General features: G+C 42.0%; 1 protein-coding gene across 3 annotated transcripts in view; it reads right to left on the bottom strand.

Annotated features, from left to right (window-relative positions):
* Window positions 1–15,817, bottom strand: part of spryd3 (SPRY domain containing 3) — a 60,749-nt gene that overhangs the window by 15,664 nt on the left and 29,268 nt on the right. For all 3 annotated transcript variants that reach the window (XM_078255883.1, XM_078255881.1, XM_078255882.1), the window contains exon 7: window positions 11,080–11,229. In XM_078255883.1, the coding sequence (XP_078112009.1) occupies window positions 11,080–11,229 (150 nt within the window). The remainder of the gene's footprint in view (window positions 1–11,079; window positions 11,230–15,817) is intronic.

Below are 15,817 nucleotides of genomic sequence, written 5' to 3'. Positions count from 1 at the left end.
AATTCTTTGCCTCGAAGCTTCGTTAAATCAATGTAATTAAGGTTGTACGGCTCACTGTGTTTCCGCACGGAGGATTATTACTAGCGCACAACAGGTTGACGCTTCCGTGGACACAAGACTGACGGCCCAGATTACAAATGAAGGAAGACGAAAATAGCGAGGGTCTAAGAGAAGAGACAGGCGAGAGAAAACGACAGAAAGTTTGGGATCATTTTAAGCTGCAAACATGCTGCTACATCATCTCTGTAGAAAACATCCAGTCTACTCATCCATTCCACGGAGCGAACCCGAGACAAGGTAGCTAACTACCGTCTGCTGCTCTCGTCCACCGCGCTGTTTTACACGACTAGCCTACAGCATGCTACTCTGCAAATAGCCATGTTTTACCAACAAGCTAAAACGAGAGCTGTCGGTTTGTAGTCTAACTGTTTATTAGTTTGCCACTAATCTTTTTGAAACTTAGCTGCTGCCGGAGACAAACCGGCTCCTCCCCCCAGCACGGCCACTTAATATGCACGTGAATGACGTCATCATGCCGGTGATGTCTGCATTCTTTATTCTTTCTCCTCACTGTGTATTAGGCTTCTGAAAATGTGTCCCCCAGAACAGTGTAGTTGAATAGCCCTGCTGTAAGCTTTGTACCGTCACATTTACCCTCTGGTTAGTGAACAGCTCTTTTGCATATCCAGTGCAAAGATCCAGAGGCAAGAAGGGGAAGGGGGTGAAAAAAAGGGTCTTTTTTTGGCAATAAAACATGTTGCTTTTTCTAAAAAAGGACAGGTTTCCTTTTTTTTAAATTTTTTTTAGTAAATAGCAATAATAAATATTTACTATTGCTGTTTACTAAGTATTTCTCACTAAGTATTTCTTATCCGATTACTCGATTAATCGATGGAATAATCTGTAGAATACTCGATTACTAAAATAATCGATAGCTGCAGCCCTACTTTCTTGATTACATTCTCTCTCTCTCAGGTGAACTTTCCCTACAGCTAGTATTAACAGAGAAAAAAAGGCAACCTTTCAATTTCATCTTGTCTAAAGAAAGAATCTAAAATATGACCAGGATAACATCCAAAACAGAAAATGTGCTTTCATACAAACAAAAGAACCAATCCACTGATGACTGATGCAGAGACTAAAGAGGCGATACATTTCAGAACAAAACCAGGCCGTTGAAATTATTCCTATTAGCACCTGTGTGCAGAAATGAGTAATGGGAACACTGCGGACAGTCAGCTTGGTCTGGCCAGGCAGACAAGAGCGCAGCATTCTGAGGACAGGACATCAGGGAAACATCAACGATCCTGTCTGACAACCCCATTGGGACTCGAGGAACAGGAAATTGAGATGGATGGGTGGAAAGTGAGAGTGAGAGATCGAGCGAGGGAAAAGGACAGAGTGAGAAATCAGCAGAGGAAGACAGAGAGACATGGAGGAATGCAGCGACTCCTCCAAGCCTGAAGCCCCTCGATCTGCCAAGTCTGCTCCTCTTCCCCCTCATCTCAACCACAAGACCAAGGATTCCTCTGGCTGGCTGGCATCTGGGCAGAATCGCCACAATGAGGAGAGGAACGTCTGGGTGTTTTGCTCCCTGATTGATGATCCACAGACCCTGATCTGATCAGTGATTTGGAGGAACCCTCTGAAACAAGACAACATTAGGAACGGCTAAACAAATAACGGGTGGATTTATAGCCCTTTAATGGAAACCGCAGACTTGTGTCTGATGAATGGATCAACGGTTAAATGCCGTCTTCTCGGGTAATTGTTGTGTCCATCATCTCTAATTCAAAACATCTATTTAGTGCTCTATACATCAAATAAATATGGTGGGTTAGTGGGAAAAACTGAAGTAGCACTACCTTCTCTACACACTGAGATTGAAGCTTTATAATTTTTATATACCAATTTTATAAAACAAAAATAAATTACAACATTACGGCTAGGGCTGGGCGATAGGGAGAAAATCAGATATCACGATATTCTTGACCAAATACCTCGATATCGATATTGCGGCGATATTCTAGGGTTGACAATTGGTGCTTTAACAAAATATCTTCACACTTAGATGTTAGATAAATAATCATCTGTAATGTGGACATAATGTCTAAGTGAGTAAAGGCAAATAATAGAACAGCTAGAACAGTCTGGTAAGTTCCGAAAAGTACATCACTTTACTGTAAGGTATCCTTTAAAACCAGGAAAAGACAACACTTTTTTCACATCACGATATTTCGATATCCAAAATCTAAGACGATGTCTAGTCTCATATCACGATAGATATAATATCGATATATCGCCCAGCCCTAATTACGACACAATTCTTTAAATTTATGTTTCCGCTCCTACTACGTGAGCCCCGTCTCTGTGTAACGTAGAGTTTTTCCTGCGCGTCTCTACGACGTGTAACGTTAGACAGCCAATCACAGACATTATTAGATCTTGGTAGAAGCATGCTGCGTGCTGACTGGCTCACTGGCGCTGATGAGATTTACTCCTTAGGTATTGCGATTGGGTATTGAATGACAACATCCATCATACTATTTGAAAATACAAAAATGTATTTAAGCTAAGATGCCAAAAAGCCATATTCCGTTAAGGCCCTGAATATCGTGGGGTATCAATGTTTGGCCAATAAATCAGTGCATCCCTAATTGTTTAAAAAATAACTAAAAACTTTGAGTCATAGATCTGGCATCATCATTATTGTAAACTGCATATGTGCCATGCGAGACAGCTTGACAGGTGTAGCAACAGTAACTTAGGCGGACAACTACTGAACAATCAACTGGCAACAAACACATTTTTGTCTACAAAACGCATTTGACAAACGGCAGCTGCTACAGCGCGATTCAGGAAAACAAACACCATCAAAAACATCACCATGTTATCTTTTCTTCACCAAGTAGTTTGCATTCATTGTGGTAGATATGGGGGAAAGAATGTCATACAGAATGTGTAAGTACCTGAAAAAACAATTTGACGGTGTAAAAATAAGATTTCAATCTTCAGACTCTTCAGTGTAAAAACAACAATTTTTTTATTTTTTATTTTTTTATTTTTTTTCCAGCCATGAATTCTGTGAAGCACGGATCATATTGTTTTGTGGGACTTGGAACAGCTTTCTCTCTGATAAAAGAAACATTCCAACCTATTGTGGTTTGGAATTACAACAGTTAATGCTACGATTTTTTGTTTTTCAATCAGTGGTGGCGCCAGTAAATTACACCTACACTCCTTCTCTATCAACATATAATGGAATGCATTTGAGAGAGAGAGAGAGAGAGAGAGAGAGAGAGAGAGCGAGCGAGCGAGAACACACCGTGTTAACCAGCTGGTCCACTCTCACATGCTGGAAAACTTTCCAAACATGGTCACTACCCCCCCGTTGGCCTGCAGAAGCCATCATTGAAATGCAAGCTGCTTCTAAGAACAACAAACACCGGCGTTGTGTCCACAGCATGGCGAAGCAAAGCCCCGCGGTATCAGATCCACAGCTGATACACCAGTGTCATCAGAGCAGCCTGCATTTCCACACGGTGGCAGAGTAAACAAGTCTGAAAGACTAAGAGCGGAAAGGTGCGGGCTGAGTGAGGAACCATGTGGAAGCAGATACCCATCATCTACAGCAACTATCACACTGGCATATCACAGAGCTGTCTAAAAAGATGACTTCCCACAGATGTGAGTGTATGGATGCGTGTGTGTGTGTTGTAGGTACAGTTTGTAGGGAGGGAAAGTAGTGCGTTTCTGTTTGTACGTGCCCACACAACCTCAGCTATAGGGGTTGGGCAGAGACTGTGTAGGGAACTAATGCAGGTCTGTTTGTATAACCTTGTGTCATCAGGCTAAAACCCCCAGCTCCCCACACGATGACAGAAAGCGTCTGACATCAGTAAAGACAACAACAGCCTGTGTATGTGTTTGGGCATGTTCAGCACTTTTTATGGATGCAAGTGCATATGCAAATGTTTTCTTGATGCAAACAGATAAAACTGAGCAGGTTTGTTGTGTTATTGAAATAAGTGGCCGAAAAGGTGACATGACAGCGTGCACACATAGTGTTGAGCTTAGCAGGGTTCCACTCATATTATAAAAAATGTTGCCCTAATGTGTCCCCAACAACAAATTTTGCATTTTGGATCCGGGTAACCTTTTAGGGTTGTCAGTATGGCAGGTACTAGACTGGTTTACCGGTTATAAAGCCTGACATCCGGTGCCGGATGTACCTCCCCTTCCGCTATCTCCGCTGTCTTTTGCAAGGGTACCGTCACAGCGTCCGGGACTTAGAGCCCCCCAGGATGGTTGTGATTGGTTTAAAGAAATACCAACAAGCCTGAACGTCTTTTTACCCTATCCCAGAAATGTTAACTCTTGCAGCCAGACCATACCACTGCTGACACAGCGCTGTGGATGTCTGGCAATGCAAGACTACTCAGGTACTATCCGCAGACAATAACCAAGGTCCAACTCTGATTAGAAGACTACAGCTTAGGTTCCTGCCCCAACTCCCTGCTTCAGAGCTGGTACTGTCAAATGGCCCTAAACTATTGGGGATGAGTTTGAAGGACTGGTCAAACGTCAGCCTTGAGACTGTTACCAGAGTACAGATTTCCCACTGCTAGAAAGCACTTGTTAGTACCATTCATTTAACGACCTGGGAGCGGAATCTCATTTGGGGGCAGAGGAAACAAGTTGTGAACACAACATGCCAAGTTTGAAATTGATATAGAGAACTATATTTCCTTCAGGAGTCTCTACCAACTCATGAGGGACATAACAATGTCTCTTTTGCTGCTAAATCCTCCACTATGTTCACCAGCTAGTGGCCAACTGTGTCTGTCTGCGGTTTGGTGATGAGCAGGAAGTGTTGAGTCAGGTTTTAGAGCCTTTTCACTGAAAACAGCTGCTTGCTGTGAGCGAAAATGATGCTATGAGAGCGGAGACAGTGCCCAAAACAGTAAAGTTGTGGGGTAGACAGCTAAGCAATAATATAACACTATAATAGGTCTACAGCCATGCTAGGGACTCTGTGAGGCTGTGTAGTACATAGCTAAATGTGTCAACATAATGTCAACATTAGAAATACACTGATAAATCTGTGGGGCCGACTCCCTACACTCTTCCACCCAGTTACTAAGTAACAAGACACTGCAGTACAGAAACACCAACATACGTTAGCATTAGTTTAGAAACTGTCTTCATTGCATAGTTTGACTGACCGGCCCTGTCATCGATAGAGCCACAAGGTATCTTGCCTTTCTGCCATTTGCAATCTCCCTTTCCAATTCTGCTTCTGCTTTCCAACGTTCATTCAATCATCGGACGCACAACAAATAAATTACAATAAATTATGGAGATAATCATCACTTTGGTGGTGTTGTCTTGTGTACAATCGTCAGCTCTCCAGATGCAGTGGAAACACAAAATCGGTGCGCTAATATGCTAAAGGAACAGATTCAGTCCCTGCACTGAGGTCCTGTGGCTGATAGCTCCTTTTAAGTAGGGCTGCAACTACCAATTATTTTCATGACCAAACCCATCAAATTCTCACATTAGTGAATCGTGAAACAGCAAACGTAACGTGAAAAATAGCTGATCATTTTCTGTCGATCGACTAATCGAATAACTAACGTTGCCATTCTAAACGTAAGTTACACCAATAAGTACTTCACACATTATTCTGCTGGTGGTGCTGCATGGTCTGCATCTTCTACATCAGAGGCCTTGGCACAGTAACTGGTCCTTTGTTTAATCCTAAATTGACCCTCTTAGAATAAACAGGTCCACAGGAGCGGCACTGAAAAACGGTTAGTAGGACTGCTGCATCACAAGAGGAAGAGGAAGAGCGCTGTTCCCAGGACCGGGTCCCGGGGCATACCAGGACAGAGGAAACACTGCCATTCCAGTCTCCTGAGTAGTTTTATTGCTTCTTTGTGTTCAATAGCGTGTGTGGCTTTATTAATGTATTATGTACATGAACAGACCGTAAGTCAATACACTCATCTGACACAGTGGGTCATGGGTGAAATGAGAAAACCATTCAGACACTGATGGCTTCTGAATCATATCCATCTCTTCGGTCCTCCATCACGACTATGACACCTATCCATCCACCTTCCCATTTTCAACCCTTCTCCCCTACCTCCTTCTTCACTTCCCTGTCCTAACACAGGGTCATGATCTTTTTCTTTTGTAGGATTCTGTTTGTTTTTCAGGACATGAGGGTTTTCCTGCTTTTTTTCCTGTGTTTTTTTTATATTCCGAATAGCTTCCCTTGATTTTTCTACCTCCCGACTTTCACACTCCCATCTACCCTCTACACCCCTTCCACCCCATAACTAAGCCTAGATCTCTCTTTGTCCCACAGCTTAGCAACCGCTGTGTGTACCGGATGAAAAACAACTGTGCTACCAAGCATATGCATGCTGTACATTCATAGAGACCCTTATCTTTAGAGGAATGAGAGATAGAAAGCAGAACACACCGAAGAGACGAGACGGAATACGTCTCCATAACAGCAGGCGGCGCTAATCTGTATTGTCGCCTAAAAATGAAAACCGGCAGCTGATTGGACGAACCCGTCACGTGGGTCTGGTTTCTCCAGAAATTCAAAGACAGACTGTCACAGCGGCTTGTTCAGAATACGATCTCATATTGTACTAAAATAGTTCACCGAAACGTGTTTCTGAAAACATTTTATGTGATAAATAGGCCGTGCAGTTGCTGAATCTGTCTTCATTTCAGATCAACAAAGGTCAGTTTAAAAGATTTTCATCAGATTTTGAGAGACTCTAGTCACGCTCATTCCGCTCCCGGTTTCCGGGTTAGATCTCTACCAATCAGATGGGTCATTTGAGTCCGACTGCCAGCAGTGCCTGCCCCGCCGATTATACATGTCAAATCGGCCAAAATGAAGGACGACGGCCCCTCGGACGGACGACGGCACAGAACACACCGAACAGACTCGAGTCACTAACCTCGCCATACTGTCCAACGGCCGATTATCGGCTCTGTGTCCGGGAGTGTTCCATGTTACCCATCTGACTTTTCTGCCGACGGTTGGCCGTCTAGTTGGTGTGTAAGCAGCTTACCATGCGTGTGTGCAACTGAGGCTGATGGGAATGACATTCGTTTTGCAGGTATTTGGCGCTAGAGGAAACACTGAACATTGGGGACATTGAATGTCTGTACATAATTTGGTGCCAATCCATGAAGTAGATTGTTGAGATAATTCACTGAATAATTGAAAACTGCCGACGGTGCTGGATGTAAAGTCAGAGGATCACCAAAGTAAGCTTTGTCATCTGGGGACTATGAATGTCTGTACAAACTTTCACACCAATCCATCCAATATTTGTTATGTTATTTCAGTCGGGACCAAAGTGTTACTCTTCTTGAGAGGTGATCGGCGACAGCGGATGTTGAGATGGGAAGAGAGTGCGAGTTGGCAAAGGGGACGAAAGAGATTTGTAAAGTGAAGAAAATTGAGTACAAGGTTGAGCCTGAAGTCAGCAACCACAATATACAGAAAAAGAGAGACACAGAACAGTCTGTGGGGCATTAATGGGTGGATTTGTGTTTATATTCAGGCCTCCTTACCACGGGACGTTATGTGAAAAAGACCAGCATGCAAACTTGCGACTGCTGTTGTGTAAACAGTCATTACCCAAGCCCTTCAATTTGCTACTTTATCACCTCTCCTGGACTTAAGCTTAATGTCTTTATAATGAAACCCAGATGCAGAGAGAGAAGTAGTGGAGCAAAAAGAAAGAGAGAGGAACTCTGAGGAGGTAATGGGACAGGAGTTATCACCACTCAACTTCTTCCCTTATGGTAGCATCGTCTGTGTGTGTTGAGTGCATGTGTGTGCACAATTTAGCTCCATCAGAGGGTATACTAGTTTTGTCTCTCAATTCACAGAATTCAGTGCATATAATAGATGTAGATTTGTGATTTAAAAGCTTAAAAGTTTAAAATTAATTTTTTTTGCTGAGAAATCAGTATAAATCTCCTTGCTGATTGTTTTGAATTGTGTACCAAAAAATGAGACATTCACTTTTTATGCAGAGACAGCACACGGGCATGTTTTTCAGGGAGTGCAAATTTTTGGTGCGTAGTGTCAGTACGATCATTTGTGTTGGCAGGCACAAAAAAAGGAAATTCTTAATAGTCATAATTTCTGTGATTTCAGCACAGTACATTAGTTACTCTGATCGCCGTGATTCAAATCATGAAACAGACTACTCCACGTTACAAACAGGGATAGGCCTTTTTTTTGGCAGTTTGCTGATTATCTGTATCAGCATTTTATTTGCCCGATAACCCATAAAGTTAAATGAATTAAGAAGTGGTCTAACTTTGGCTCGGCTCCAGCTCGGTGTCTGTCCCTCTGCTTCGGTTTCACTCACCACTGAGACTGACTTAATGTCCCGCCCACAACACAACACTATCTGACTCTCTTTTACTGTGTTATGTTAAAAGTGTTATGTTCTAATTTATTACATAATTGATAAAAGCATTTAAACTAAGTTTCGTGTTGGAGTTTGTAACATTCCAAAATCATTTTGACTTAAAGATTTTTCATTTTCACTGTAAATGCGTATCAGTTCCAAATATCTGTTATTGGTTTCAATAACTACTAATAATCGGTATCGGCCTCGAAAAACCAGTATCTGACGATCCCTAGTTACAAGACTACCCGCTTCTGTGAGTTTCAACTAGAGCTGAACCCATATGTGATTTCAGAGACCGATACCGATTTTAGAGGGGGAAAATTCACCAATTACCGATATGGCGGCCGATATAGTGAATGTTTGAGCTGGAGTGAAAATAGACTAGGACTATGCAAAGGTACTCAGAAGGCTGCTTTCCTAAACAAATAACTTTATAAAACAACATTTAACATTATGCATAGAATGTATAACATTGTCAACAAATTCTAGAAATGAACTAAGAAAATAAAAATATTTTTCTGAGGACTATGGTTAACTGCTCCTCAGATCTCTGCAGGGTAAATCCAGACAGCTAGCTAGACTATCTGTCCAATCTGAGTTTTCTGTTGCACGACTAAAACAACCTTTGAACGTACACATGTTCCACCAAAACAAGTTCCTTCCCGAGGCTATTTTGCAGAGGCACCGTTGCTCCGTCCGGTGCTTAGCACCGCCCAAGACGATTGTGATTGGTTTAAAGACATGACAATAAACCAGAGCATGTTTTAGCCCATCCCGGAATACTGTGTGGACTAGCCAGACCCTCCTTGCAGCGCTGTGGAGGAGGGTCTGGCAATGCGAGACTTATCCTTTCTTCCACTTTCCACGTGAGGACAAACAGCACAATGGTTCTCCCGAAAATAAGAAATGCTAAGTGAGTTTGCTGAAAAAGGGAGAAGAAACATTTTGTATCACCCTTCGAAGGATAACTATGCTACGTGCTCCTGTCAGTAGTGCACCACGGATATTGATAGCATGTCTTCTTAGCAACAACGGCTCTCAGTCAACAGTTGCCAAGGGAAATGCCCACCCAGAAGCGGTTTCCACAAATATGTCCAAAAAAGGTTTTATCCTCTTTTGAAAAAAACGGAAAAATATGCACAGTAGCCACAGCATTATAGTTTAATTTTCCTTGAACAGAAAGTTTAACTTTAAGGGTGGAATGTGTGCAACTCTGCCATCGCCAGAGCGGTGGTTTGGCAAGCAACATATCTATGAAGATGGTAAATTACTACGAGTGCTGATTCACTGTTGTGTCTTATTGTGTAAATATCAGGTGGTAGATATCAGGTGGTAGATATCAACGACTTTGCAAAAGCCAACAACAAGCTAACATATTTCCAAATGACATGTCATTCAGTGACCTGCGCATCCCTTTGTTCCCGTTTTATATAAATAGGCTCTGACACCTTCAGAGATGTTGTACAGGTTTCATATTTTATTTTTGTTATTAAAAAGGAGCAGAGTTTTGACCCTGGGAGAGACGGTGCTGGCAGCTTTCCACAGGCCTTGGCTGTGGCAGTCACCAATATTTCACATTCACAACACTTTCAAGGCTGAATTTACAGGGAGCAAAACACTCACAAATCATGAACCCATACTGTCGAAGAAATAGTTCCTGAGTCAGAAGAATAATATTTTGTGAGAGAATCCATCTATCAGAAAGCAGACAGTCGTACAAGTTTAGTCCTGCTAAGCATAGTAAGGAGGATTCAAAATGGCCCTGCAAGATCCTAAACTATTACTGCTTGTACTTTACATCCTTGCAGCCGTGTATTGAAATGTCTTGATATATTAACCCTTGTTAAAATGATTCTCTGCGTCTCCTAATGTGCATCCTTTTCACTCAGTTCCCACACATCTACACGTTTGTCTGTTTCGTTCTTCAAAGCAGTTCAACATGGTAATAGTCACTTGCAGAGCTGCAGTGCTGATGCTGAAATGGGAACCGCATGTGCATTCTTTGGAAAAAGAAATAAGGGTTCAAGTAAGAGCTGTTAAAATTTCTCTAATTGTGTTTTCCTCTTGGAGGTGTTTCACCTACCCAAAAAGTAGGCCATTACATCCAAAGAGAATGGCTGAGCTGCTGGATAATGGGAAAGAAAATAAAGCTTTTGACAGTATCACCGAGTTTACCACGAGTAGAACCTATTTCACAAAGTCTGTGTCCTCTTAAAAAAAAAAAACCATTTAAAATGACAAGAGCGCTGCTTCTCCGCCATCAGGACAAGTTTACAACATTCTTAAGACAGAGCCTGAGGAACATATTGCACATGCCAATTACTCGCCTCATTCCCAATTCAAGTTTTTGTCAAAGTTTTCCATCATTAGCGTGTTTTGAGCTCAACGACTTGTTATACTATGGGGACCAGAGGGGGAGAATGGAAGATCAGCGAATGTGAGGCTTATTCCTGCAGTCCACATCCCACGAGTTCTTTGAGCTACACTGCCTAATGTAAAATAGTGTAGAAAAATGGGGGAAAGGACCAAAAGTACAAAAGAATGTGCTTCTCTGTTGAGGTTAGGTGTGTGTGTGTGTGTGCGAAGTTGTCAAAAGTTGTTCTTTTCTTAGAAAGCTCACCCTCCTTGCCAAACCCAGAGCAATGTAGCACTTCTCTCCAGCATCAACGATCTCTACTTCATAGTAGTGGCAGCGGGTGGTTAGTGGCTGGCGGGCCTGAGCCAAACCCACGTCCATGATGCTCTTTCCTTTGCCAACATACTCCAAGAGCTGAGGGAGGGGGAGAGAAACAAACACGTGGGTTAATAAGAAGTAAACTATATAAAAGGGGGCTAATTGAACACAAACATGATAATGACATGTTGTTGGTCAAGCTTTCATAAAACAACAATGTCCACACTAAGGTGCCATCCACATGGTAACGCTTTTTGGTGTAATGTTTTGTAACATGTTTTGCACTGCCTCAAAAAAAAAAAAAAAACATACGCATACTTGCGTGTCAATTATGTCATCGCCACACCCCTTCGACCTCTAGCCTTCGACCTCTTATCCCGCGACGACGTCTCATAACAACAACAACAACGGCGGACTGCATGCTTGGGTTCCTGCTGGAGAAGATACTGAGCCTATTAGGGTTACTAGGGCTGTTTGGTTTCTTCTTCTACGGTCTGTTTTCATACAGCGCGCAAGCTTTATGCGCATGGTCCGCCTCTTCTCCGTTTTTGGTGAATTTCTGTAGCAGAAACAGTTCCACCTATAGGCCTGGAATATGAGGTAGCGTGTTGAGTCATTTACAAATGGATCCGTTTGGACGCAAACATTCTTGAAACAATGTCAGGGAAGACGGGGGAAGAGATGGTTTTGGTACGTGTGGACGTGGCCTAAAGGAGTTAGCATGCCTCAAACAGAGTCATTGTTAGATCATCTGAAACCCCCTCCCCTCAACTAGAACTGCAATCTGAAATTGCAGCAGCAGGCAAGCAGGAAATGTGCTTGTATTTTAGCAGAATTGGTTCAGGGGGTTGGGACATGAGTTACAGGTCGCGGTCATAATGTCTCAAGTGCCAGTATTAGTGTGTGAACAATTGAGAAAAACATTTTGGCAGTAAAAGTCAGTTCATCTCCTGGGCACTGCCAAGGTGCTCTTGAGCAAGGCACCGAACCCCCAACTGCTCGGGGCGCCTTTCCATGGGCAGCTCCCTCACTCTGACATCTCTCCATTAGTGCATGTAGAGGTACTGAGCATGTGCGTGTAATTCAGGCCTGTGTGTAATGTGTGTAATAACAGAGTGAAAACATTGTAATTTCCCCTTGCGGGCTTAATAAAGTATACATTATTATTTTATTATTACTTTTATACTGAAGACAATTCAAACAAATCTGGTTATTTTAAAGCAAGTTCTGAAATTACAGTATAAGGACCATCTTTTTGCTTTATTAATGGAAAGAGTTTTACTGCATCTTTGAGAGAGGCCATTCAAAACAGCTATAAACACTTTTGCCCTCAGACGTGACGGGACGACACATCGTACAAAATAGTTTGTTTGAAGCACACCTCTGCCTCAAGTTTCTCAGTAAACCCAGTTACTGCTGTTATTTCATTTTCCTGACTTTCCTTTTTATACTTTCCTTTGGTTAGTCAGGCGACCAGGCCCAAAGGGCCGGCAGTGATGTAAGTCTGAGTAAGTGGGAAAGTTGAGATGGAGACAAAAGATTGAAGTTAAGCAAATCAAGCTTGGGCAGGAACCCTGGGCTCAATGTTGCTCCAGAAGCGAGAGACTTAACCACGCAACTAGCTTTTGCAACTGTGTCCTAAGTGAGTGGGCACCATGACAGACTGACACTTCCAAACCCAGTCAAACCCTCACTGAACCGCCCACGGTGACTACAAGTATCAACAGCCACTCAGTGATTGCATTTAAAGTACCTGGGGATCATGCAATTACTTTCAGGTCTATTTTGGTCTTAAGCATCTAAACAAGTGAAGATGGGTGGGTACAGGTAAGTAGGTGGGCAGCTAGGCAACGACAAAGCCTTTAGGCTGAGCAGTGTTTCCATGCCATGTGAGTGCATGTGTGCGATTGCGTGAGTATGTGCACAATGAAGAATAAGCCCCCAGTGTGAAAGGCTAGCATGACAGAGAAGGTGGGAGTGGACAACGTCACTTCTGTATTAAGCCTTTGTGTTTAAGTGTTTTGAGTGTGTGTATTTGTGCGCGTCTTTCACTAGCCAGCCACTTGAAGGACACACCTGGTGGGAACATCTACGTAAACAAAAGTCAAGTGTCTCAATTAAGTTATTACCATTTTCCCTTTTTGTCATTTTCCCTGTTGCTTAGTAATACATCAAACTGAAAATAACTCAGAAAGGAAGCTGAGGCGTTCGAAAAGTTGAATTTCAGTCTCTAAGCTTAATAAAAGGGTTAAACTGGTTGCTGAGAACAGTTCACGTGTAGCTGTATGTTGAACAAGATTCACTTGATACATATTATATATACTATATATATTTATATATGCTGCATTCGTTCTTAATTAAGTGCCAACTTTGGTTAATTTCAAGAGATTAAAAAGATTATTAGGAAATACATTCAAACCATGCCCATACCGAGGAAAAGACATTTTTGTAACTCGTAAGAAAAGTTGCATCATAAATTCAGCACGGCATCAATGGCACCAGGGACCTTTGTTTGCTACCTCACTCTCCCCCCCCTTTTCCTGGTCTTTCTCTACCATGGATTAAAAATGACCAAAAATGAAGCGAGGACCCAGTCGAAAAACCTGCACAACAGAACTCGTGGGGGTGATAAACTCCACATGGCACCTTTGAGAAAAACATTCAACAGGAGGGGATCACACCATATGAAGAACAGTCGGCCTTCTGGGATTATTAAACCTTTGCCTGTGTCTACAGTTACACAATTCCATCAGCTACTACTGTAGTTGTCAGTCTGGCAGAAATACTGCTGTTGAAATGGTCACAAATGGGCCTTGACCACAATATACATACAATGTAAAAATGCTGGTAGACCTCTGCAGCAATAATTTAACATTTACGCTGTTAAACTAAATAATCCTGTAATGTTTGTACTTGATGTCGGTTTGTTTTTGTACCGTTAAACAGCTTGTAATTTAAAGAGCAATACTCTGTAATTGTAGATTTTTTTTCACCATAATGAGTGCCAAGTGCCATAAGTGCTAACTTCTCCCTAGTGTCTTATTGCAAAGTGCTGTTGCTGTGCATTTTTACACTTACGGAGACAAAGAAAATCTCTTCTGATTAATCGTTCACATGGATAAAGTTACAGAGCCGTCAGCATTATTCTCCACCTTCTTTATTACAAGACATGTTTCCATTCAGTTGTCAAGTGAATTTTAAGCTCGACAACTTTTGAAATGTGAATTAGGCGCTTTTTCCATCAAATGAACTCGGCTACGGCGTAGTTCCATCAGATGAAAAACACCTCAAGCGAGAATAAAAACGTTTTTGCGCAATTCAGGAAATTTGCCGTTTCCATACAGCTTTTCTAATGCGATACTTTAAAAACGTGCATGCACTTTCGTGCCTGGACAACAACAGTTTTGGGAGATGAGGACAACAGTTTCGGTGTGATGAGCATTTAACCACACCTTCTTTTTGCTTCTTGCTGCTGAGTAACGGAAGGAGGAGAGAGAGACGAAGAGGGCAGGAACAAGAGAGACGTAGCCTTGAGCAACGCATGCCTCACTGAGATATCTGACAATCACCTGCTTGCTCTCTCACTGCTATAATTCGGAGTGTTAAGAATGGTACTGGTGGTGTGCAATGCCGTGTTTTGTTGAGCTGCTGCCTGGGAAACAGATGTAACGCCCAGAGAGTGGTCCTGCCAATTTCCTGTCACACCTAATGTGGGAACTTAAAGAAAGGTGAAACTGAAATTAAGAGAACTCTTCTTTATAATGTGGTTCACACTCGTCAACCAAACTGATCTGATCATCACGCAACATCTTTTACGTCCACATAACTCAGCTACTTACTTTTGTCTTTAATGCATTTATATTTTTATTACATTTTGTTTTCTTTTGGATTTGCTTCTTTGTGTAATTGTTTTTATTTGTAGTCCTTGTAAAAGTTTTTATTTTATATTTTTTCCTCTCCTGGTCCTGCAGATTTCTTTTTCAGTGTTATTTATTCTCTATAAATAAATCCTTACAGTTTGTGTTCCTAAAAAAGTAAAATGATCTGGACCAAATGTGCCACTTTAATTTAGAAAATACATGAGCTGTCCTTGTCCTTGTCCAGAGGCTGCGATACCCTGCTCTAATTCATCTCTCACTTGGGTTGGATGCCCTCCAGTAGCTAAATCCGACTTGTCCATCAGTCACTTTTTTTGTGCATAAGGCGACCAAGATGAATATCCTGATGGACTGAACACCACCATCATAATGCCACAGCTGGTTACAGCCACTCTGTCATTGCTGCTTTTTTTAATGGGCGAGCAGCAAACCGGTGATGTTTGTACTGAATACATCCACTCGTGCTTAACGGTGTTAAAATGACTACCTAAACCACGCAATGAGATTGTTTATATTACTATGAAGCAACACTACATTAGCTTGTTCTTTGGAGTTATAAATCATCCTTACAAAACCGCTACAACTCACTCACCGCTTATTCATTAAAAGTTCTTGAAACGGCATAATTGCTCACACGTTCAAACTCAACCCAAACGACGCATTAAATACCATACATGCATTTACTTTTTATTGCGAACAAAATTTGTGTCATTTCAAAATCCACAACAAATGACTCGCTTTAACAACTTTCTTGTTCAAGCGTGTAATGTGTTGTGTGACAATTGCTTTACTGAAGGACTGACCTT

The sequence above is a fragment of the Sander vitreus genome, chromosome 7 (genome assembly GCF_031162955.1).
Source record: "Sander vitreus isolate 19-12246 chromosome 7, sanVit1, whole genome shotgun sequence".
Lineage (NCBI taxonomy): Eukaryota > Metazoa > Chordata > Actinopteri > Perciformes > Percidae > Sander > Sander vitreus.
The sequence above is the reverse complement of the archived record's forward strand: the minus strand, read 5'-3'. Positions and strand labels throughout refer to the sequence as shown.